Here is a 12,488-nt window from a genome sequence, read left to right as displayed (position 1 = left end):
AATACCCTGTTTCCCTGAAAATAAGACCTGCCCGGATAAAAAGCCCAATCGGGCTTTTTAGCGTATGCGCTAAAATAAGCCCTCCCCGAAAATATTGCAACACAGCAGCAGCCATGAGGTGACCACGCTCGCCGCCTCCTGCACCTCAAAAATAATTAGACCTCCCCGTAAATAAGGCCAAACACTTATTTTGGGGGTCAAAAGAAAATAAGACTCTGTCTAATTTTCGGGGAAACATGGTAGCTATGGCAAGAAAAGTTATAAATGGGGCAAAACTCATTTAACAACTGTCTCGTTTAGCAACACAAATTTTGGACTCAATAGTCATAAGTCGAGGACGACCAGTATTAAAGGTACTTATTTATTGCTCACCAAAAGTACGGATTTGTAGGATATTTAAATAGTAGTATAGATAGTCCAAAGCAAATAATAGAGAGTTGGATTAGGACTGCTCTTTTTTACTAGCAGAAAACAACATTTTTAAATCCTTAAAGTCATATAAAACAATACCATAATAAAAGCCAGAAGAAGATTTATTTTTCTATTGGCTTGATTAAAACCACTTTCCATTTCAGATGTTGGAACAACTTTATATCACATATACTTGTATTCCTAAATTGCTCTGAGAGTAAACTATCATTAGGGAAAGAAGAAATCAGAGCTATACAGATAAATTGTACTGATAGTTATAGCTTCATTTTTATCATTATCAAGAAATACAGAATTCTGAAGTCAATCAACATCCTAGATACAAGCAGATCATCTGTCAAAATAAGACCAAGTTTTGAATCCCCAAATGTTAACATCAAATAGTAAATGAGCCCCTATTTGTATAAATAATTACTTTACTACAATAAGGATGCTCATTTATTTACCAGGGAACTGAACACTCTTTGCAAGAAGATATTCATTGGTTTATAAACCATCTGTCACTTCCATTCTGCAAGCAGCACACCTCCCCCCCTTCTAATTAGTCTTAATTCAGTCACAGATTTGAAAAAGATGTTACTGGAGATACTGGAAATATTATCTGATGGTATGAGCAATGTCTTTAGGGTTTATAGCACTTGACTATAGGACCGACTTTGTTCAGTTTTCCTTCCCATCTAAAAGTTGTAATAAAATGCATCGAGTCAGTCTTAATTTCTACCTACAGGTAGTACAGCTTTCCTGCAGCAGGCAGTGCACGCTTCCTGTAGTCTATTCCAGAATCCAGTTGGATAGTGTTGCAGTATTTCTGAGCAGAGAAACAAAAGAAAGGTGGCATTACTTCTCTTAATCAGAGGCTGCAGATGTAACTTTGTGTTTGTGGTTCTCCCAACAACAATAAAAAACTGTGTGCAAAAATAAACACTTATGTAACATTACTGGCCAAAAAAAAGGTGCATGAGGAAAGAACCTGTATAAATAAAACTTGCATATCAGAAACTTGCTCGCAAAAGCATATATGGAATGTTTATACTTTTAAAAATAACAGCTGACACTGGGACTCTATGTTTATTACCAAAACAGTAAAAGAAGTATAATATCAAACATTATTTTCTAAATAAAAAGCTGGTATAGTCTTCAAAATTTCAATTTGTGCCCCGATTTGTACTTCGTTGCATATCTTCCTGCCATCTCTTCTTTTTTTAACTTTTAAAAATAATACACCCAACAGAAACAACACATGTATTAATTGGGTCTCTCTTTGGGTAACTGACTTCTCCATCATAGGACTGATTAAAGCCTACAGGCATGATTGCATTCCATACTCACTAATCACCATCAGGGAATCCTAATCAGCAGCTAAAGAACTTTTAAGGGGAGTTTGTATTTTCCCCCCTTAATTTTCAAAGCTACAATCCTAACAGAGTTGGTTTACATTAAACTCTTGATATGATTTTAGCTGATAGTGTTTAAAAGCCCACTGAATTGGTAGCACAGTCAAAAGGTAGAGCTGTATGTCGTGCCAAAGAAACAATTTTAGTTTCACCGATATGAACTGTGACTTCTTACCTCATTTAGCCTCAAGGCTATGAATTATTCAGCTATTCAAATTATTGGGGGTTGGATTATTACTTCTACATAGCATAGTATGTGCATGTGTATCGTTCAATCATATTCTGAAGTTTAATTAGGATGGTTTAAAAAGTTCTCTCACACATACCAAGCATACCCAAAAAATCCTGTCTTTTCTTTTGAAAGACAGAACATATTTATAAAGCTTTCCCCTCATCTTAAAAAAGGTAGAAATGGTGTTATATGACTAACAAACACAGTGGTATTTAAGTTAATATTGCTATTGAATGAAATTTTTCTCCATAAAATAGCAGTGGCTCTCAATGGACTATTTATGTTAAATGTGTTGGGACATTAGGAGAAAATGAGTTAAGTCCCATCACAAAATCCACATTCCTGGTTACACTAACCATGCAGAAACACAAACATTTTTCAAATACATCAACAGAAAGCTTTTCCTTTATGTTGCAATATATCAGATATTGCAGTGCTGTGGTATAATGGCTTGATTCATCAAGAAAAAGGTCTTCTCCTGAAGGATCCAATAGCATTCCTTCCATAACTACCATGAACACACTTGCTCTTGCTAGCTTCTAGATTGTGTTCTTGAGACTCTGCAATAAATATTCTCTATGTCAATGTTTTTCCAACTTGGCAACTCTAAATATGTAGGCAGAGATAAGTTTTCCAGAAGTGAACCAGCACATGGTAACAGTGCTAACACAGCAATAACACATCTACTGTAGTTCAAGAAAAAAATCAATAATGTTTTTTACAGTTTTTCAAACACCCTCCAGAGAAGACTAGAAAACATGGTGACTACTGATGCTTGATTTCTAAAAGGAGCCACCGAAAGTACAGATGACGCAATAAATAAAATAAGAATTTAATTTACATCTTGCAGTACATTTTTCCATTAAATATATAAATCAGATTTGTCAAACTTCATTAAAAGAAAAGGAAAGGGAACCTACTCCTCCCCTGACATTTTATACTGTCCTAGAGTTCCTCCAACGTCTGATCATGGGCAATGTTAACTTGTACTTAATGTAAGATGCAAATCAACACATCAAGAATAATGTATGAGAAACACTGGAATTAAATGCCATGGGAATAAATAAAATTTACTGAATTTACTATCCTGTAAAGCCAACAAGTATAGTTTTGGTTCTGGTTGGAAAAACAGCTAATCTAAAGAAGTGGTAACACATGAAATCCTATTGATGTAGATGGGCGTTCGCTCCTATGATGGCACTTCCTCTTACTTTCTCCACTCTACTATAGGGAAAACTATTTCCATTGAGGAGTTGACAAAATACTCTTGATTATAGTTTGTATAATGTACAAACACTATAGATTAAAATGGATGAAAATATATAGCAGAAAATGTAAACAACTACCTGCATCTTAAGAGAGTACAAGACATTGGTTCCAGAAATTTTGATAAGTAACAATTTACATAGAGTAAAATCTTTAGAAAAGACATTATGCTCAATTGTGATTCCAATAGCTATTAAATTTCAAATGCATTCTATTTTTATATTATAAATGGCTGATATTTAAGAAATTCTTGTTCAAATTCCCAGGATTCACTGTTGTAGCTCTAGTTATAAGATTGTGCTCTTGGAAACTATCTTGAACTCAATTATTTTTATATGATTTGGGAAAAGATTTCATAGGCCTTATAAAGGGTCAGCTTGATGACTGGATTAGATGCAGAGCGCAGAGATACCTCAGTTTTGCTTCAGTAGCTAGATTTTTGGAACAGGAAATCATTAAAAAAAGTATTTTCATTGAAGTTGTTTATCGTAAGTGATTGAAAATTAGTGGCCATATGATTGTCAAGAGATGAATTTTTCTCCAATAATCAACCATTCCTAGATTTTTAGTGTAGTTTTGGGTAGAGAAAAATCCATTTATTTTCTGACACTATACATTGTCTTGAATATGGCTTATTGCTTAAAAATAACATGCAAACATTCAAGTAAGCTGATTCAAACCACATCCTATTATACTTCCTGAATTTTAAGTATTTCTGACCAAACAAGTTGGATAAAATCCAACAAAATTCTATTGTAAACAAAAAAGTTTTTTCTATCACAAGAATTGTTTAAATCATGTAATTGTAAGCCTTGGAATGGAAGACTGCTGAAGGAAGTGGGACTTACAAATACTGTTCCTCCCTCACTTTCACTAAGTAGTACATCCTGAGTATACTATTAAGTATGATGATTTCCACAGTGCAATAAGACACTGGATCCAGTTGATTCCTTCTGTTTCCCTTCATATTTTGTGCTCGCTAATCTAATCCACTGTTTGCTTCATTGCTCACCCTTCATATCTTTTACCAATTAATCTAACTCCTGAAAATCTTTCTTAAGTCATCTCTTTCTTTTGGACTTAAAATATAACTGGTGGTCACACAATCCTACACATAGCATACGCTGTGCAAAAGCTCAGCTTGAGTGTATGTTGTGAGGTAAAATGCATCTTTTAATCTAATCAAAAGACCAAAGATTCTGATTTATGTGATAACCAAAGTCACAGGAAAAAGATTATGTTATGCTTTGCTCATAGCAAACAATAGGAGAGTAGCAATATATTGTTTCCTCCTCATGCATTTGACCTTGTGATGACTGTGATGGATATAATTAAGGTAAAAGTTCTTTAAAATAAAGATTTTTCCCTTCTCAGGAGAACATATATCTCTGTAACAAAAAAAAAAAAAAACAGAAAAAGAAGAATCATCCAGCATTTTGTGAAATAAAAAACTTGGTCAAACTATTGTTCAATGTGCACTTAGTCTTTGTCTTCATGTTCTGATGTTGTTCAAACAGCAGACTTAAAAGAAAATAATGTCAATGAATCCTCCCAGGCACTATACATGACCTCTAGGGTAATTAGCAATCACTGAAAAGCAACAAGACTAAAATGTTCTATTCTTTATTACTGTCAGCTCTTATCTTGATCAGCATTTTAATAAAGATGGTTCGTTCGGAAGACAGTTCCATGAATCAGTCATAATTACATCCTGACACACAGTGAATAGTAAAGCAATACTAAATATCACTTCATCAACCTTTCTAACCTTTATGCAAGTATTAACAGTAAATAATTTTTACACAATCCAACAACAGAAAATCTGCATATATCTTAGCTTTGTACAGACTCTACCCCAAGTGAATTTCCTGTGACCTATACCAGCAAAAACACAATTGAGCATAATTATCCAAGCTTCAGAGATATTCAGGTGTTGCTTTTTTCAGAGTGTACAACTTGAGTACAAAAGGCTACTTGTTCTATATAATAAGCCCTCAAAGGGTTAAATTAAACACTCGGTTCCTTTTCCTAATAACAGCAACTCTGAAGCATGCTGAAAAACCCATGGCATTCCTTAACGTAACTGTTTAGTTCTATATCTTTGAATACCAGAAATCTAACAAGACATCCTAAATGGATTAAATCTTTGAGCTAAGATACACAGCAATCTGATGACTCTGTTTGCTAAGTTGCAGAGTTTGATGACAAAATGAAAAAGAATGAGTCCTCTATGGACTAATTAAATCATATTGGCATTTCTTGATATTTGCAGAAAGTTTTCAAATTGCTTGAACTATTGTTTAAACAATTTTACGATTTATTCCTTATATTTTAAAATAATACAGATCGGTACAAAATGAACAAGGTTTCTTTTCCAAAACAGTATTGTTCTCTGGAATCTCAGCTGAATACATTTAGCTTCTGAATTAGTTTCTAATTCTAATTGGATATTTTGCTAATTGTTCCCACGTAGAGGCATATATTATAGCAATTAATATATTGACAAAGATGATAAAATTTGCAATGTAAAAAAAAACAAAAAAATTCAGCTATAAGGCAGTTTGTTTTTTCAAGATTTCTTGGGACTTTTTTTTTGTTCAGGTACAACATGTAAATCAAATCTTGATCTTTGATGGGATATTTTGAATTAGCCATAAAAGTATTCACATTTGTCACACAAGGAGAAAATAGAAATATATTTTCAGATTTCTTAACATTATTCAAATAAGTAGAAGTGAAAACGGTAAATAGCGTGTTAGAATAAAACCGTCGGACATTAAAAAGATATAAATACCGGTATGTAAATACACTATTCTGCTGTACTTCTACTTAGAATGAAATATTCTCACTAGATTTCCACTCTTTAAACTTGGATTTGCACTTTTCTGCATTGGTCTTTCCTTTTGCCAAAGATTCAAATAGGAAGGGTGGAAAAAAAAATGAAGAAAGACGTGTTGATTTTTGAAACTAGCTTTCCCACAATACAAAAGTGATTAAGATCTAAGCAAAGGCTAAGGATGGCTTATGCCTAACTCTGATGAGGTCCAGTACCTCATTACCCACAACTAAAAACTTCTGCTGCATTTTGTTTCAAGGGAATCCAAAAGTCTTTGCTGTAAAGCAGACTGGGGGGAGCTGTTGGGGGGTGCACAGTGCATTCAGCCTTTCTGTATCACAACCATTATAAAAGAAGTATAAAACACTGCCTTTATGCTGCCAAGCCACAATGACTCCTCTTACATCAAAGCAGTTTTGCCACTTGGATTTGTTCCTTCCAAATTTATTCAAGCCAAGGGCAGGGAGACAACAATTCATACACACTAATTATATCTAATTATCTATTCCTCCCCCCCTCCCTCAACTTTCAACCACCGTTATTTGCTATTTGGGTTTCTCACAACCTCCTCTTGCCCTGTCCATCCAGCTCCACAGTAAGTCTTTGAAGAAAACAGTTGTGGCTTTTTTTGAATATTCACCACGTAAGGTTCAAACTATTCCCATTCTTCTTAACACAATTTAGCTGCTAAATTTGAAGACTCCTTTTCTTAATCTGGCAAATTTCTAACAATTCTGCATGAAGAAAATTGCCAATGATAGGCTTTTCTTCTTCAGGAGCTTCTCTTCTCCTGATGCTTTCTTTTCATGAGCTCAATGAAATGTTTATTGGATTAATGTTCTTCTCTGTGGACCTTCCTGGAGCCTGTGATAAATCCCTTACAAACTTTATTAACTAGCTGAGACTTTGGGGAATGGGCTACACAGAAAGATGGGGCTCAGCTTTATTTCATATTGTACTACAAGCAAAGAGAAGTGCCATATGCTAATTAAGCAAACATCCCAATACCTGAAGAAAACACTATTAGGTAGCTGTTCCAAAATGTGCGTAACTTGTTTGAACCAAAGAGTTAATTTGCTGCAGCAGGATTAAAAGAGTCATTAATATTACAATAAAAAGGGAAGAGAATGTTAAGAGTTTGCCGCAATTATTTTAACATTAGGTGATAATTTGTTTTGAAAAATGAAGAACGGTCAAACAATGGCCTGGGAAAAATAATTGGCACTTACATACAGACGCAATTTACTTTTCTATAGTTTCAAAATAACTTCATTGAATCCAAATGTTTTAATAACTGTTGCCTGGTTCTTGAATATTGAATTTGTGTTGTGGTTCTAGAAGAGACAAAATGAATAAATGCATTCAGTGTACTCTTGAGTCCCATTCTATAGGAAACCTTTAAGAGGAGCAAACGAAAGTCTTAAGTTCTAATTTTGTAGGCTAAAGCATAGATGCTTTCAGACAAAATGCTTCAGAAGAGATCACATTAAAAGCAGTCACAGAACAGAGCTATGTAGTGAACGTGGATCTAAGTCCAAACCTATTCTAACATTTTATTATATTCATGAGTGTATGCCTGCATGTGTATAGACACACAGAGCCTCTTTTTTTTTATTATATTAAGCCCAGGGATTCCCAACAACGGAACTGCATTGTATATCCCAAAAGTAATCCATTTAATTAATACAGAGAAAAGAGAAAGACGGAGTCTACAACTGCCACAGCTTGGGAAAGAAAGACTTCTATTGAAGACTTGCTTGGCTTCGCACTAAGAAAGAAATCAAAAGGCCTAACATCTTCAGCACTGAAAAAGTCAATAGATAAGTGAAGACATCACAATATCAAAGACTTAATCCCAGGAATTCTGACTCAGGTGACAGCTTAGCAGAGGTCAGGGTGCTGACACTGACCACAAAAGCAACTTTAAACTATTCAGCGTACTGAAAGCTACTAGGCTATCGCCGCCTTAGAACAGAATTAACTGACAAATCAGTTTAATCACCAGAATGACTTTTTTAAAGAAATCAGAAGAAACAAATTTGTTCAGCCTTACACAGGTGGCCCGACAAAGGCAGAACACATCAGAAACATTTTATATTTTCACACTGGTGCTAAAAGATGCGATTTTGCCCTCAAATGGCTCAGAATTTGCCAGGCTGTAGAGAAAACCATTCTTGACCCAACAGAATAGTAGTTAAATATACTTATTATCACTAACAAGTTTGAGACCATACAAATAATAATTTAGCAGGGATAAAGCCAGCACTGTTGTAAACAAGCCAATAACCTAATCTAAAATTTATTCAAAGACAAGTTTCATAAAATGAAGTACATCTGATTTCCAGGAAAATATGCAGCTGCAATACTACTACTTAAACAATAATAAGAGATGTAGGAGAAGTTCAAGAATAGTCAGAGCTGAAGTGAAATTAGGTCACTATACAGAACCACAAAACATGAAATTTAAAGGGGAAAAAAAACAGAAATCATTTTTGGGTCCCACAAATGAAAGATGACAATTGAAATAATATGCTAACACAGAAAAAAGATGCCCTACTGATTTCAGTTAATACAAAAGTGGTTTCACATTTGCAGACTTTAGCATCTTCTACGCAATTTTATGAGTTTATATTTTCCATAGAAATCATGTGCTGCTGATTACTTCGACTGTAAGAAAAGCTACAGACTTATTTAAAAATATTATCCCTTTAATTGCTTATTTTATATGGAGATGATTCAATCAAGCATTTTAAAATTTCATTAAGTTTCAAAGACAGGATTTAAATATATAAATGCAATGCATTTCCTATATAATAGTATTTACTGATGTTTTTTGTATTGATCAAAATAATTGTACACATATACATACCAATGGTGGGTTGCAGATTCTGTTCCAACCGGTACGGTTGGAACAGGCTTTCCGACGTCCACGTGGACGCACAGCCCGCACGCATGCGTCTTGGCGCTTCTGCAAGCCTCCGTGACACTCCAGCTGCTCAGCGGAGTATTGCTCAGGCACTGTACGCGCTGTGCGCGTGCATGGAAGTACTGAAGATGTAAAAGGACGGTTAGAAGTAAGGGCGGGCGGGTGGGTCCTCTGGAACACCGTACCGGAACGGTATCCAATGCTCCACGCTGGCTTCGGTATGCCCGTACTGGGGCGTACCCCCTGCAACCCACCACTGATACATACCTACATAAACATACATAATACAGATATACATATTTCATAGGCACATTACTGACTATCAGAGGTGGAAAAAAAAATTTTTCCCCACTACTGTACTGAAATACTAAATTATTGTACTACGTACCAGCAATCAGTAAGAAAAGAATCCAATGCAAGGTCTCTTAAACCACTGTGATACCCTGTTGAGTTTGCCCTGAATTTTTATGAGGCCTCAATTAAATGAATTAAAAGTGAATGTAGATAGTTCTTGACTTGCAACCACAACCAAACTAAAATATCTGTTGTTAAGTGAGTTTTGTCCCATTTTACCTTTCTTAACACAATTGTTAAGTGAATCACCACAGTTGTTAATTAGTAACATGGTTCTTAAGTGAATCTGGCTTCCCCAATGACTTTGTTTGTCAGAAGGTCAAAAAAGGTGGCCACATGATACCAGGACACTGCATCACGTCATCAATACATGCCAGTTGCCAAGCTTCAAGATTTTGATCACATGACCATGAGGATGCTGCAAGGGTCGTAATGGTCACTAAAACGAATGGTTGTAAGTTGAGGACTATCTCTATCTGTTCTGGTGTATTTTCCCCCTTCTCTTCCTGGTAGTCTTTTTAAACACAGAAAAAGCCAATGAAATTTGGGAAGCCACAATGTAGCCATGCAACCCCACAGTTATATAAATACTTTCCCCCTTGCTTCTTTTGCATTTAACAAGAAAACATGGATTTAGGGAACCATATTCACTATAGTAACTTTTTAAAAGTTAGTTCTCCAACAAAAATATGAAAAAGCAAAAACAATGCCATGTTAACAAAAATAAATGTTTCAAGGGTATCATGTTATTTTTACCAGAAAGATCATCTGATTCCATCTAAGGAAAAATGGCTTACTAAGTTATGGAAATACACATTTATGTCTAAATTAACATCCCCTTTTAAAAGTAATACACGGATTTATACTACATTAAAAATGTGGATTTCTCAATGTATAAAATTTATATTTTTGTTTTACAAGATATCAAAAATACAAGATTTAATAAAATGGACTGAAATTATGATTCATACATACACAATTATTGATATTCATTTTTGGTTTAAAATATAATAGTGATTTTTACTCTGCTAAAGTGATATAATACATTCAATTATTTACTAGCAATGTTAAACTTGAAAATTTTATCTCTATTATAGCTTCTCCTTTATTCATCTATATTTTACTTTTTATTCCTTCTTCTGGGTTTTTCATGCTTGCTTATATATTTTCCCTAATGCTTAATAACTTTTTAATAATAATAATTTAAAATATATTTATTACCTTTAGTACAGCAATAAATGGCACAAAGTTAACTCTCTGGAGCCCATTTTTATAAAGATCTGAAAGAAAAGATATTGTGTTATCTTTGCTATATCCTTTTCCTAAAATTCTCTATTATTATATTGCTCATGATCAAGGACCAAAAACAAAAATACATTGTTAATTTCCCTCCAATCTAAAAAATGATATAATTAACAGCAGAAGCATTGTATCAACTTCAATACAATTGCTAATACTATAAATGTATCAGAGATGGATAGGGAGATACTGTCACATACAAGAAAATAAAAGTTACTGTTTCGACAAAGTACACAGCAAATTTTCTTAAAAAGGAGAAAATGTAATTTTATTTACTGTACATTCTTATCATTTGCTTATTTTGTAGCATTTTTTTTTGCAAAAATGCTACAAACAAATAAATAATTAAAATGGCATGCAGCATTGTAATAGCACAATCTTTGGCATTCAAAAAGCAAGTTGGGCAATTATGTCTCCATCCAAGGCATCTGTCTCTACCCGTGCCTTGTGGTGGAGACAAAATTACCAAGTTGCTATTACAGATGCAGCCAGCATCCACACACAGGACATATAAAACAACTTTTCCAACCAAGCAATTCTTGGTATATTTAAACGTGGTTGTGTCCTCCAACCAAACATCCCAAAGACCAAACATTACTATAAGAATAAATAGACCAAAAAGGCAAATTGGAACGGGAAATAATAAAATATAAAATACACTTTGTAGATCTTATCTGCAATCCCACGGAAAAATACAAGTAATTCAAACTGGCCAATAAAAATCAAAGGAACAAAAAAGGGAAATTACACAGCTACTTACTGCAGGTAGTCCTCTACTTATGACCAGAATGGAGTCTACCTATCATGGTCGTTAGGCATGATGATGATAAAGTGGCTCACCCACATCACCAACCTGATTTTATGACCTTTTTTGTGATGGTTGTTAAGAAAACACTGTGGTTATAAAGTCAACCCATTGTTCATTATGGGCCAGTTTTCATGGAAAATGGACATTAATGCTGATTTACAGCAAAACTGTTGTGAATTGCAATCACATGATCATGGGACGCTGCAAATGGCCATTAAACATGGGCTGACTCCTGAGCACCCAATGCGCAGTCATGTGACTGTGAGGGAGGGATTACTGGCACTTCGGAACTGGGTCGTAAGTATCTCCAGGGAGGCCCATCGTCACTATGAATAGTCACTAAGCCACCAGTCTTGAATCAAGTACAACCTGTATTCTCAGGGATTTGATAGCCATGTTAACTTCTGGAATAGAAATTTGGGGATATATATTAAATTTGAATCAATTAAGCATCCTGATAAAAGGATATTTTATAATCCAGCTCTAAATACAAATCACATAGAGCCGTGATGACGAACCTATCGCACAGGTGGCATGCGGAGCCATTTGTCAGGGCAAGCAAGGCGATGCCCTGTCAGCTGGCCAGAGCGCATGGGAACGCTGACCAGCTGACTTCGGCCTTCTTTTGAGGCCGTTTTTCGCCCTCTGGAGGCTTCCCTGAAGGCTTCCCTGAAGGCTCTGGAGGTCGAAAATCGGCCCTATGGGGAACCCGGAAATCACTTATGGTTTGATCGTAGGGCCGGTTTTGTCCTCCGGAGCCTTCAGGGAAGTCTCCTGAAGGCCCCTGAATGCTCTGGAGGTCGAAAATCGGCCCTATGGGGAACCTGGAAGTCACTTATGGTTTGCTTGTAGGGCCGGTTTTGCACTCCGGAGCCTTCAGGGAAGCCTCCTGAAGGCCCCTGAATGCTCTGGAGGTCGAAAATCGGCCCTTTGGGGAACCCAGA

The 12,488-nt window shown here is 35.3% G+C and overlaps 1 protein-coding gene across 5 annotated transcripts in view; it reads right to left on the bottom strand.

The window, feature by feature from the left end:
• The window catches only part of AFG1L (AFG1 like ATPase), a 67,028-nt gene that overhangs the window by 22,684 nt on the left and 31,856 nt on the right, over window positions 1-12,488 (bottom strand). For all 5 annotated transcript variants that reach the window (XR_014174516.1, XM_081942866.1, XM_081942864.1 and 2 more), the window contains 2 exons: window positions 10,659-10,717; window positions 1,155-1,237 (listed from right to left, as the gene is read on the bottom strand). Coding sequence is in view for 4 of the 5 variants with exons in the window: in XM_081942866.1 (XP_081798992.1) it covers window positions 1,155-1,237; window positions 10,659-10,717 (142 nt within the window). In the remaining variant the exon portion in view is untranslated. The remainder of the gene's footprint in view (window positions 1-1,154; window positions 1,238-10,658; window positions 10,718-12,488) is intronic.

This window comes from Natrix helvetica (assembly GCF_964273705.1).
Source record: "Natrix helvetica genome assembly, chromosome: 2".
Classification (NCBI taxonomy): Eukaryota; Metazoa; Chordata; class Lepidosauria; order Squamata; family Natricidae; genus Natrix; species Natrix helvetica.
The sequence above is the reverse complement of the archived record's forward strand: the minus strand, read 5'-3'. Positions and strand labels throughout refer to the sequence as shown.